Here is a 12,798-nt window from a genome sequence, read left to right as displayed (position 1 = left end):
TGAAAAGAAGTGAAAAATGGAGCGACACTTATGGAGCGATTTATAGAAATAAAGATATAATATTTAAATAAACTTAAAAGATAAAAGCAATACTAGTTAAAAATCAGACCTTAACTATCCCCATATCATCGCCCAAAGTAGAAACATTAATGATGCCACTCTACATTTAAAGAACCTGGCACTATATGATCTGGTTTACAGACAATCGCTATTATTTTGCATCTTATATTCGCAATACCCCATTAAAATTACAGCGCTACCCATTTATTGATACAATATTTAACAAACTTTTTTGCTGGGTAATAAACTAAACGGTAGCAATGGCAATATCCCCATTTCTCGGTTAGGCTAATGAGTTTAATGGAACTACTTTTGCCTTATTATCATTTATTTCAAGTTTTCCAATAACCTATGCTAGCAGCTAATTATCTTACCAATATGTATTATCTCCCGATTATAATGAGTTATCATGAGAGATTACTTATCCAGGAAATAAAAGCATTTAAAGTGGAAAATACCTTATTATAATACTATATTGTATTTCATATACTATAAATAAAATGATAAATCAATGCCAGATGGATAATCTGTATCCAGATGATTAACTTTTAAATATAAATAATCCTAACATAGATTTATAGATATAAATGCATGGAAATAAGAATATACAAAGATTAGATAATGATATTGTTAATATTTGTAGATAAGCAAAAGATTAAACTATGATTTTGCAGTCTAATGTGAATAACTTTGATTGTTTATTAACTTAATAAATTACTCAGTTTAATCATATATAAAAAGATAAATATGAGATGGATAGTTATTGCAGGTTAACTTAATAAAATAAAAATAGTTAAACAATAAGCTAACTTATTTCGTAAAATTTATAAGTAAATTAGGCCGCAATGGATTTCAATTATGGAAAAAACTAAAATGATTAATGCTTTACACCTAAAAATTCGTTTCTAATATATACTTAAATTATTTCAGTTTATCTCGGATTTCTTTTAATTCTTATAGTTAGTTTGGTGGCCATATTTTATTAAATCAAAAATTATAAAAGTACTCTAGAAAATATAGTGGATTAATAAGTAGACATTCAGTGTTTAACAGGAATTTAATTAGCTTAGGAAAATTCTTTTGAAACTCAAGTTTGGTAGCGGTAACAACCTTAGTAATGCTATATATAAAAACTGAATATATGGTGATAATCGATGAAATAATAAATCTGGCAGTTTGAATGAATTTTCATATTGAATATAATATTTCCATCCATGTTTCTAATATTTCCATATAATATAATATTATTTTGATTTGTTAAATAGAATACACAAATTATAAAAATTTTAATCATCTTATTTGCTAATAACAATAATATATGTTTATAATAAAAATAACTGCTAGTAAATTGAAAGTAAAAATATTAATATTTATTAAAAAAATATCTTCGTTATTGATAATAATTGTATCACTTAAAGTAATTGAATAGTAATAAATTAGTTTATTAATTAATAATTCTAATGTATTTGCCAACGATACCATTTTATTTTTGACTAATTAAATGTATCATTTTGAATCTTTGAATATGTTCACGTATATTACGTTAAGTAACATATATTCTATTATAAATTAAGTGTTATGGTTATTTCTGATTGTAAAATCTACTATTTTTATGAGAAATCGCAAATTTAGTTTTAGAAAAAACACAAATTAAACATGAAGTATGTGAATACTAGGTTGATATATGTGAATAATGAATTATTCAATATTTTTAACATTATTATAGTCCTAGTCGGAAATTGGTTATTATATCAACATTTTTTTATCTTTCAAATAAATGCCATTTACTTAAAATACACAACTTACTGATATATATTTTCACTAATATCTATGAGTATAAAAATCTGAAAATTTTATAAATTTTAATAAATATTTAAAGTTTTATTAATAGAAATTAGTAATGTGGAATGTTTTAAAGAATTAATTCACTTAAAAAAATATAATAGAAACAAGTCATTATTAAAGCTTTTTTGATATATACTATGTAATTTAATACGTTTTACAACATGTATACTTCACAAACATCAGGCCCAGAAATCAAAATAATAGTTATTATCATTAGATTATAAAAGTTCTAGCTATCTAATATACTAATCTATCGTTTTTTAAAACCATGTAAATATTAGTTTTTTCTTTTAACTTGAATCAAATATAAGTAGTTTAATATTTGTGCTAATTTTTTTCATAGTATATTACTCGTGCATAAATTTATTTATTATTATATTTAAATAATTACTGTTGTACAATGTTTTACAGAGCTGTAAAATAGATAATTATCAATTATTATTTGTATAAACTAAGTATTGCGATTTCCACATATTTGGAAGAGCAAATATTTTGAAGGGTTATAATACGTTTACGCAAATAAATAGTTTATTTCTACTCATTTTTTTGATTTTTCTAAATTTTCGAATTGTTCAAAGAATTATATTCGAATTATCGATATTTCATTGGCCCTTTGTATATTTTACCAGTACAAAATGAAGCTTTACTGGACATTCGAACGCGAGGAGCAGCTGGCACTAGCGGTGTAGCGCTATGGCAAGAAATGGCGGCTAATTCTGCAGAAGCAGTTTCCCGACTCTACCGTCTCGATTTTGAAGAATAAGTGGACGAAGATGGTCCAAGACGGTTTTGGAGAGTTGTACGAGCAAACCTCGGAAAAACAGTTCATTATATCAGCAGACAACGACGATCTGCTTCTGAGCGGCATTATCGCGCTGCTGAACCAGAAGTGAGAGCCGGAAATCGCAGATTTCAGTATTTTGGCCGTGGCGTTTTAGCAAATCCTGGCGTTCTGCGGATCCACACAGGGCTCTGATACTTCGCCATCTGCCTGCATTTCACGTTTTGCACTTATGTGAGTTTCAGACAACTGATATAACGCATCCCAGCGAAGCCACAGTGCGGGTCAAAATTACGTTTCAACTACGCCTGACTGGTGCGCACAAGCGCGCAGAATGCGAAAATAGCGGTATACGTGGTATCTGATATAATGCAGTGCAATTCGTCAAAATTCATTCATCAAATCCTCCCTAACAAACCACACTTCGCTTCTGCGCGCAGCGTCGATATCGCAGCAGGTGATATAGTGAAAAAAATTTAATTTTGATAAAACTGTTCACTGCCGCGTTCACACAGCATCTTGAACTACGCTGAGAGCCGCATCGCCGCAAATAACTTTAAAAACTGACGTATCTTTAAGACGTCATGCTTATTATTATGCGTTAGAAATATGTGGCGCTGGCGTGTAGATGGTAAGATTTCACGTTGTGTGGTTACATTTTGGTTGAAATCTGTATTGCATTTTTTGGTTTTCGATAGATATTAGTTTATATAATCTATAATAATAGTTTGTATATATTTGAATAGTTCGCATCGCTGCAAAAAGGTTTAAAACCTAGTGCACCTGGGCATTCGATAAGGAGTTAGTGTTGAAACATATCTGTTAACTTGATTTTAGTGATAATTGTAGCATAAATTATTTGTTTGATGCTTTGATAGCCATTAGATAACATAATAATAAATGGCAAATTAAGACTAAAATACGCCAGATATGAGATTACAGAAGTGTAAGTATTATTGTACGTTGTAATACTAATAGCTGTTTATGTATAATGAGATTTTAGGAAAATAAATGTAACAAAATTATGATAAGAAATGGAAATACTTATAATTAAATAAAACATACCTTAAACATTGAGAGCTAATGTACTATTGAATAAAATCTACTTATTTAACGTATATTTCTTATAATTCATATATTATTTAAATTTTAGGATATCTACGTAACATCACAAATAATGATTTGAAGTATTTATTAAGGGGTTATTATAAGCCTTTTAAGAAAAATAAATTTGCACAATTTTTTGCTTCCCATACTGGTTAAAGTATTATAATGGAAATTTATTATGCGGTTTAAGTATGGCAAAAATACCCTTTAGTGTTTATTTTAAAACAAATATATTTATTTTTATAACTAACACTTTTTAGATTAACCTTCATTAGGTAAATATGCTATTATTTATGCCGATTTGAATCACAAATAATTTATATACAATACTGAATATATTATCGTTAAAAATAAAAAATTATTTCCCATTCCACTACTCCTTAATGCCCATAGACATTAATCTTTTCAGAACTGCTAAAGGTGGTAACCCTGAACTCGTACGTGAATCATAACGTAAACGTTTTTAATCTGTTGAAATTGTAGACGAAATCATCGAGCTTGATAACCAGTGGGTCAAAGCATCTTACGATCTTGCTCAGGCCAGAAAGGTATTAAATGATCTCTCAAAGCAATTTGCAGTAGCCAAGAAAGCTAATGAGAGTACTGATGATTTAACTGAATAAATTACTCAGGCAAAAGCGAAGATTGCAACTGCTGACGATGCTTGCTCTGCTTTAGAAAGTTCACTAGATAACAAAGTTAATACTATCGGAAATCTTGTTCCTGAAGATGTTCCTGTTTCTAATGATGAAGAAAATAACTGTGTTCGTTATAGCTCCCATAAGACTGAAGATCTTCCCCCTCAAGCTAAGTTGAACCACATTGGTTGCTTTAAGGCTATCAATGGCAGTGATACCATTAGAGGTACTAAAGTGGCTGGAAGCAGAGGTTATTTCTTATGCGGATTTGGTGCACTTTTAAATTAAGCATTAATATAATATGCTTAGAAGTTCCTTGCATCTCGTGGATTCATAACTATGTAGACACCATTCTTTTTAGAAAAGAATGTTATGGCTAGATGTGCTCAACTAGCTGATTTTGATGAACAACTTTATAAGGTCTCTGGTGAAGGCAATGATAAATATCTTATTGCTACTAGCGAATAAAGTCTTTGCAGCTATTTCTCGGATGAAGTTGTTGATATTAAGGCTTTTAATAATGGTTATAAGTAATATAGAGAAGCTTTAAAGTCAAAGTATTACACTGAAACTCATAAAGGGTATTTCGAATAATATGCACCTTTAACGGAAGAAGAATTTGAATAAGGTGTAATTTTATTTGGCGGATATTCTAGCTGTTTCAGAAAGGAAGTTGGTAAACATGGATAAGATACATTAGGTATATTCAGAATTCATTAATTTGAAAAGGTTGAATAACTGATTCTTTGTAAGCCAGAGCTTTCTCATAGATTACATGCTATGATGATTTCCCTTTCTATGGAATTTTATGATTCTTTGAATATTCCCTATAGAGTTGTAGATATTGTATCAGGTGCATTAAATGATGCTGCCTGCCGTAAGTTTGATCTCGAAGGTTGGTTCCCAGCCTCTCAGTGTTATAGAGAACTTGTATCATGTTCAAACTGCCTTGACTTCTAATCTAGAGCTTTGAATATTAAAGACTAATCTAAGAAATATTACCATCTCCTTAATTCTACATTAACTGCTACTGAACGTACTATGTGTGCTATAGTTGAAAATTGCTAAAAGGATGGATTTATCGAAGTTCCAGAAGCGTTAAGGAACTATATGGGTGTTGACAAATTCCCATTTGAAATTCAGTTATAAAAGTGATACGTAATTTTGATTTTGTAATAACCTTGTTATAAATTTGTATTCGTTTAATAAATATTTCTATGCTGTTATATTAGAGTTTTATATGTAATAATTTTTATATTTGAATTATTACCTATATAAGGCTATTTAAATAATAGCAATACTCTAAAAGACAACTTTTCCCTAAAGATACAGAAATATTATTAAAATCTCCATATTTTACTTATTAAACAATTTTACGAGCTCTAAAATATAACATTTTTAGCTAAAAATATTAGTTCAAGTTCATTTAATAGCAAATATATGATAATTATTTATTATTAATACATGCATAGAGAATTCTTATTGATAGTGTATATATAATTTGAATGGTTTTAAAATTTTAATCTATACATGTAAATATAATAATATTAAATATATAATATAATAAATTATATAATAAATTAATGAAAATAGAGATCCCATTGGTGCTATTCATTATTTTAACATAGACCAATCTAGTCCTTCATTCTATTTCAGTGTAAGCTGAATAAAAATTATGTTATGTAGTTCCTTCTCTGACTGTTATAGGATATATTTTCTTTTTTGCTACAAGTCTTACCGATCCAGGATATGTTCCAAAATCAAATAAATACAATATTATAGATTCTGATGAACCTATTACCGTATCTATTTATAATTGCACCTTTTATGCGTTACCTTGCATAACTTGTGGATTTCCTAAGCCTCCTGGAACCTCTCATTGCAATATATGTTAAAAATGTGTTGTGTATTTAGATCATCATTGCTCATGGGTAGGAACATGTATTGGAATACGAAATTATGCATATTTTATAATGTTCATAATTTCTATTTTCATTCTATCCATTTCGTCACTTGCAATAAACATATACTTGATTATTTACTCTCAGATTTGGGAAATAAGTAGTTATATTATTTTAGGAATTTCTATCATCATTTCATTTTTATCATTTCTTATTACAGCTTCTCTAATTATCTATCATTTTAAACTTATTTGGACTGATAAAACTACACGGGATGACATAAAGAAACGTATGAGCCCCCAAGAAAGGATTGTTGGTAATGGTGCAAAAGATGTATTGATAAAATAAGTTATAACGTTTAATCCTGAAATAGTTAAATTGTTTCAGGCCCAGAATGGATTTTCTAGAACATTTTTAGGTTTATTAGTACACAGAATAACTGAATATAACTATGTTGAATATATTTGGTTATTAACGCTATCTGTTTCTGGCTGGGTTTAACAAGGAGAGGTTAAGGTAAGTTGAAATAATATTTATAAATGAGACATATAAAGCTTAATTAGTTATTTATTATATATTTCTATATCACAGGTATATAAATATTTTACTCTTTTAATACTATAACATGTTTTTAATATAACTTGAAAATATGCATAACATAAATACTAATCACTTACTATTATATTAGTCTACAAATTTGGTTTAAAAGTTTAAAACTAGTTTTTGATAATGATAAAATAGAACATTCATTAGTTGCCGAACAGCATTATTAGCGACTATATTTAGTCGTCATTGAATACTTTTTATGGTTATTCACTAAGTTTGGAATATTTTTTAATGAAAAAGTCATAACATTGTCTAGGCGACTTACCCACAGCTAGTCCAATGCGTATCCATGATTTTTTAGTGTTGCTCTTTTCATAATTTAGTATCTCTTATAAAATTAATGAGGTTTAATCCGGTGACCAAAAATCATATTAGTGCTTCATTATAATTTCTAAAGAGGTATACGAAAAATGGTATTAGTCCACTATTTATATACTAAGAATGTGGTTTGCAAATCACAAATTCAGTATTGATCTCCATCATAATATTATTCTTATTAATATTTGGTTTATAAATTTAAAAATATTATTATAAAATGTATCCTTTATTTGAAGTTCACATAATATCTAATATTTGAATATAACAAGTATCACGATTGTAATTCTTGCACAACCTATAATCATTAGGGAGATATTATATTTTTAAATACATGATTAATATACATTAAATAATCTAATTCAAAAAATTATATTATATTTTTAAAGGAAACAAGAGATTCAGACAAGCCTCTACATGCAATAGATATGAACCACAAAATATTTGTGGTTTAGAATACTTATTTTATTCTATATTACTTTCAATAACTCCTGTCTACCTAAATTAAGCTAGCTGAAATGAATGCGACTCTTAAATCTTAGGACGGTCGGTAAATCAATGCCAAAGCTAGATTTTCCGATTCAGTTTTATTTGTAGAGACAAAATCACATAGAACTGCTATTGATACCTCCTCTCCCTCTGTGAATATAATAAGGGACGGATTCTAAGAAATTTTAAAAGACTCATAAAGTGGTATAACCGTTGTGATACATAATCAAGAAATTCCTATTGAATCTGATGTTTAGTAGGTTCAATTATGGTAATATTAACCTTAGGGTTTTAAACAATATAATAAAGAAAATATAGATGAATGTTTTTAAATTTAGTGAATAATAGTTTCTCATATTACCGTATTAATTTCTGGTACTTATAATGGCTCAATATCTTCATAAGCACCTGATATCTCAATTTTAATTTCTTGTACTGGCAAGACTGGTAAAATAGGCTCAGCTTAATTTAAATTAGACCTATGAGTTTACTCTTATAACTAATTAATATAAGATAATGGAATATATGAAGGTGTGTCTTATTATGGTTGATTTAATACTTAATAGTTGGATGCATCACTAATTAGAGATTACTAATTTGGAATATATGAAGATTACTACGCTGGAACAAAACTAGCACTGTTATATTGCGTTTAAATTTTTTAAGCTGCCTAATTGCCTTACTAGGATGTAGGTATAGCATATTTTGGTAATTAATAGTTCATTTAAAATTAAGTATATTTTGGAATTAATCTATAATAATATATAGTAGTATTATATAAACATTTTTACACAATTCCACTAAAATATATAAACCAGCTATGCTAAAATTTATTAGAATACATGAGAATACCTTAAAGTAAATTTCTGTGTCTATTTATAAATTTTTTAACACCTTTAACTTATATTTTCGCACCATCAAGTACAAATAGCTAAAAAGACAGAAATGCACTACCAATAAATTATTCATTTCTTCTACACTAACTTTTACTTATTTTGTTATATATTTATTCCAGAGGTATTACTCAACAAATATCGCTCCAATGACCGACTATAGCTCTTTCAATGCCGTGGAAAACAACCTAGCCCAAAATGGAAACATTTCCCTCCAGTAACTTAACCTTTTCTTCTTCTACCGATATCCAACCTTGCAGATTTTGATATTTTTATCTTAAAACGTTTATTATTAATATTATATGAAATTTGGTAATTAATAATTTTCTATGTTAACCTATTAAAATTCATAAACAAACTGTCTTCTGTCGAATTTTTGTAACTATTTTGTTCTTTTTTGCATCCTCTTACTTCTTAGTTGCCATATGATGAATTAGGAGGGGCGCTCAAAACATGCTTTAAATGACGATTTCCTCCTGGTCAGTCTGAGCCGCTGCGTTCGTTTCGGTTGCGAGTTAGAGTTTACGAAACTGAAAATAAATAATAAAAAGGTATATAAGCATAAAAATAAATATCCGATTATTATACATAAAATAGTGTATTTATTTGATCTTCATGTACTTGATATACGATTCACTAATAGATCTAATTAATATATTCATAAAGTAACGTCTCCAAATCAATTAAATTAACACAGCGCCATGCACCAAATTTGACAATACGTACTCATATCCTTGTTCTTATCCTCTATTACGTATCTTGATTAATCTCTTCATACATTTATACAGTGAAGATACTAAGTTATGGTTACTTTTAACAACTAATATTGACAGTTCTATCAGATTTTCTATGTTAATTTCATTATAGAACTTTCAAAGAAATTTTATATTTCAAATATAATTCTATATAATTAACATATATTTTTTTACTGTATATAATGTTATTTTCCCACGCTCACTTAAGCCTGCAGATAAGCTAATATGCCTCATTAAAGATAATTATAGCTTAATTTAGAATTAATTCCAATCACATATCCTAAAATCTGCTTAGATACCCTTTGCATTAAGAAAAACTTCCAGATCCATCCGAATGCTAAATCCTCTTAACTGCACATTTTTACCCTACACAACTACATCACTAACGTCCATTTTGACCCATTTTCCTTACTTAACCCCTATACAGCAAAATGAACTTTGTACAAATAAACCCTCACGCGACCTCGAACGCCGTGCAGCGCGCCTCGATCCCAAGAGCTTCCTGACCGATTCTGACGCGCAGGAAGCCATTTTCAGCGAAATTTGAGCCCTCGCTCGTCCTAACAAGCCAGAAGTCGTCACCGAAGCCTACAATCGCGATTTCCTGCACGCCCACGAGCTGCCCGGCCCGGTGCTCGTAAACGCCGTCCTTATGGCTATAGAAGTCCTCAAAAATGTTCATTTTGGCCAGCAAAACGCCATACTTCTCGACTGCGTTCTTTATTGACACGACGTCCGCAAATACGAGCTCGTTGAGGATCTGCTTCAAATTTATGGGGCCACCATTTTCACAAAGGAGAGGGCATACGTCAACCGCGTTCGGGACGCACTTTCTAGAGGCGATTCCAGCGTATTTCAGCATTTGGTAGTTCGCGGGAACGGTAGCGTTATCGCCATAGCATGCGAGGAAGAATGCTGAGGAGTAGGATGTCAGTGTGAGGTCAACACGTTAGATGCAACGGTTGTCGGCGAACGCCTGTGCGGTGGCGTGAGCTAATTGGGAGAATTGGGACGAATCGGCCTATACCGACTCTGAAATACAGTTTGGGGAGGCCGTGAGCCAGGAAAACTGCTTCTGAGGAGTTCCCGCGAGCGTCGTGGTGGGAACGACGTACGTGGACTGCTTGGTGATAACTGCAAGGCTGAGCAACATTAAAAAATGAGAAGCGGAGCGGAAACTTAGTATTCGCGTATAATAATTAGGATATATGAAAAAAAATTGATAAATGTGAAGCGAATTTAAGAATAAAATTTAAAGTAATTTAAATGTATAATAGTGCTTTTTAAAAATTTTGGAAATATAATAATAAGAATATTATTATATGAAAAAAAGAAGGTAATTAGCAAGAATTGTATAATAGATAATATATATTATTTATATTAATATTCCTTTCCTTAAAAATTAATGATTTAATATTCTTCAGCATTTTATGATAACGGTGTTCTTAACCTGTCCAAAGCCTTACCGGCATAGCCAGATACATAGTAGCTGCATTTAGCTGTAAGGGAATATCTAGATTCGCTTGCTCAAACTAACCCTCTGCAGACATCTTTATTTTTTGAGCCACCCTATTCCTCGCCAAATTTATCAAAGGTACTAAGATATGAAAATTTCTTATTTCTTTTGACTGAAATGTCTCATCTTCTTGCTTTTTTAGGTGATGATTGTACACGTTCAACTTGCCCCACAATGCTTGCTACTATGGAATGGAAATTTTTATGTACTGTTCATGGAAACGATCCTGTGGACTGTTGCGCGTAAAGTTACTGCGCACACTTTCTTGATAGCGGTCTTTCACAGTTTTATGCTAACTGCGATGGGCCGGAAGCAGGTAAAAATTACTCATTTTTAGAACGTAGAAGTTATAGAATCATAGCGCATGCATATCATCATCACAAAGCTAAGTTTTTGCTCTTTGAGAAAGAAAGAGGTATATATAAAAGATTTAATAGATATTTATAAATATTTGCTCCAAAAAGCGTTGGTTAAATGTAGCCTGCAATTCATGTTGAGTGAGATTATTTAATATTTCTACAAATTTAAGTAACTTATTTTCCAAGCATAATTGGTAATAGAATATCATAATAAAAAGTAAATATGTAATACTTTTTAAAATAATTTATCTAGATATAAGAATATTATTTTAAAAATATAAATGAAACTATAAGGAAGATCACTTTCAGAGGCTTTGAATATGCATATGGCTACAGAAAAATAGTAACCTTTTAAAAGTGCCAGAAATTTGCCAAATATGAATAAATATACGCTGCCAGAAGATCTATCATTTGATTTTGATTTAGAATTAGAATTAGATTTGGATGATTTTATAAGTTTGGAGTGAATAAATTAATCCACGTTAAATATTTATCCTTTTTATAATTATACTGACAACACAGTGTCTTGTTTTTTTGATAATAATGATTTCAAAGGTTTTTATTAGTAAATAATAAAGAAACTTAGTCAAACTGATACACTCACTCATTGACATATTCTGTATCCTCTACAACAGTGATAGAAGTACTATGAGATGTTATAGGTGGTCCTTGTTAAATATGATTCCAATCTACATAAAAAAATTCATTTGGGTAACTTTTTTAACAAGCCTTGAACATTTTTTTAATGACATTCATAATATATTATATAAATTAGCTTGTTAGTTTACATATTTGTCGGTAATTATATTTTAATTACAAAAATATATGGTTATGTGGTAGAAGAAACTAAAATTAAAAATAGCAATTATATAAGTTATTTAATAATATATTTATTAAATAAAATGGAACATCATTTGTTAGATAATAAAGTAATTATATAAATAACTATATTATATTTTTTCTTTTCATCTAGACTAGCCGTATACTTAGAAATGCTTGCAGTATTTTTAAAAATTCAGTTTTATTAAAATATATATAAGTATATGAAAACCTATTTAAATCCGAAATTGGAATAATAAGTTGCTATAATTATTCTTTAGTTATATATAACTAATTTTTAATTTTTTCTGTGCACACTTTTCACTACCAAATGCTTAATCTAAGTTGAAATTATAGCACAGATAAAGTATGTTAATAACGCTATGTTTTGTATAAGTTAATAACTAAAATTTATATATTAGTAGTTTTTGCAACTTAGTTGATTTAATATGGTTAATAACACGGTACAGTAAGTATATTGATTATATTATACATTGTTTAAATATTTAGTATCTACTTTTTGCTAGGTTTATATTAAAGTTACACTTACTTATTATTTTAACCCTTAACTTATTAGTATAATAATTTTTTTGCTATAAATTTAATAACTAAGTATTAATAGTTAAAGGCTTGCAGTAATTTAATACGGTAAGATTTAGAGAATCATAGTATTGTTAAACCAAGAATAAAAGATCAGTTTTAATATGTTTATTA

General features: G+C 29.1%; 9 protein-coding genes across 9 annotated transcripts; 6 read left to right on the top strand and 3 right to left on the bottom strand. All coding sequences in view use genetic code 6, as the record gives it.

Moving 5' to 3' along the window:
- Positions 1–103: 103 nt before the first annotated feature.
- Positions 104–502, bottom strand: SS50377_24039 (uncharacterized protein; the record flags this gene model as incomplete). The annotated part of the gene is made up of 1 exon (XM_067907893.1): positions 104–502. One exon carries the CDS (start codon positions 500–502, stop codon positions 104–106), a length of 399 nt encoding a protein of 132 aa, XP_067764867.1.
- A 2,038-nt stretch (positions 503–2,540) lies between these two features.
- SS50377_24038 (uncharacterized protein) lies at positions 2,541–2,798 on the top strand (the record flags this gene model as incomplete). Its single annotated transcript, XM_067907892.1, has 1 exon — positions 2,541–2,798. The coding sequence occupies one exon, from the start codon at positions 2,541–2,543 to the stop codon at positions 2,796–2,798; it is 258 nt and encodes an 85-aa protein (XP_067764866.1).
- Positions 2,799–4,176: 1,378 nt separating this feature from the next.
- Positions 4,177–5,586, top strand: SS50377_24037 (Seryl-tRNA synthetase; the record flags this gene model as incomplete). The annotated part of the gene is made up of 1 exon (XM_067907891.1): positions 4,177–5,586. The coding sequence occupies one exon, from the start codon at positions 4,177–4,179 to the stop codon at positions 5,584–5,586; it is 1,410 nt and encodes a 469-aa protein (XP_067764865.1).
- A 428-nt stretch (positions 5,587–6,014) lies between these two features.
- On the top strand, positions 6,015–6,857 carry SS50377_24036 (Palmitoyltransferase; the record flags this gene model as incomplete). Its single annotated transcript, XM_067907890.1, has 1 exon — positions 6,015–6,857. The coding sequence occupies one exon, from the start codon at positions 6,015–6,017 to the stop codon at positions 6,855–6,857; it is 843 nt and encodes a 280-aa protein (XP_067764864.1).
- Positions 6,858–7,681: 824 nt separating this feature from the next.
- SS50377_24035 (uncharacterized protein) lies at positions 7,682–8,083 on the top strand (the record flags this gene model as incomplete). The annotated part of the gene is made up of 1 exon (XM_067907889.1): positions 7,682–8,083. One exon carries the CDS (start codon positions 7,682–7,684, stop codon positions 8,081–8,083), a length of 402 nt encoding a protein of 133 aa, XP_067764863.1.
- An 11-nt stretch (positions 8,084–8,094) lies between these two features.
- On the bottom strand, positions 8,095–8,466 carry SS50377_24034 (uncharacterized protein; the record flags this gene model as incomplete). The annotated part of the gene is made up of 1 exon (XM_067907888.1): positions 8,095–8,466. The coding sequence occupies one exon, from the start codon at positions 8,464–8,466 to the stop codon at positions 8,095–8,097; it is 372 nt and encodes a 123-aa protein (XP_067764862.1).
- A 1,378-nt stretch (positions 8,467–9,844) lies between these two features.
- On the bottom strand, positions 9,845–10,543 carry SS50377_24033 (Cathepsin B; the record flags this gene model as incomplete). The annotated part of the gene is made up of 1 exon (XM_067907887.1): positions 9,845–10,543. One exon carries the CDS (start codon positions 10,541–10,543, stop codon positions 9,845–9,847), a length of 699 nt encoding a protein of 232 aa, XP_067764861.1.
- Positions 10,544–10,795: 252 nt separating this feature from the next.
- Positions 10,796–11,407, top strand: SS50377_24032 (Mob1/phocein family protein; the record flags this gene model as incomplete). Its single annotated transcript, XM_067907886.1, has 1 exon — positions 10,796–11,407. The coding sequence occupies one exon, from the start codon at positions 10,796–10,798 to the stop codon at positions 11,405–11,407; it is 612 nt and encodes a 203-aa protein (XP_067764860.1).
- Positions 11,408–11,546: 139 nt separating this feature from the next.
- On the top strand, positions 11,547–11,732 carry SS50377_24031 (uncharacterized protein; the record flags this gene model as incomplete). The annotated part of the gene is made up of 1 exon (XM_067907885.1): positions 11,547–11,732. One exon carries the CDS (start codon positions 11,547–11,549, stop codon positions 11,730–11,732), a length of 186 nt encoding a protein of 61 aa, XP_067764859.1.
- Between the last annotated feature and the right edge of the window lie 1,066 nt (positions 11,733–12,798).

Source organism: Spironucleus salmonicida, chromosome 4, assembly GCF_000497125.1.
Source record: "Spironucleus salmonicida strain ATCC 50377 chromosome 4, whole genome shotgun sequence".
Taxonomy (NCBI): domain Eukaryota; phylum Fornicata; order Diplomonadida; family Hexamitidae; genus Spironucleus; species Spironucleus salmonicida.
This window is presented reverse-complemented; position numbering and strand designations above follow the sequence as displayed.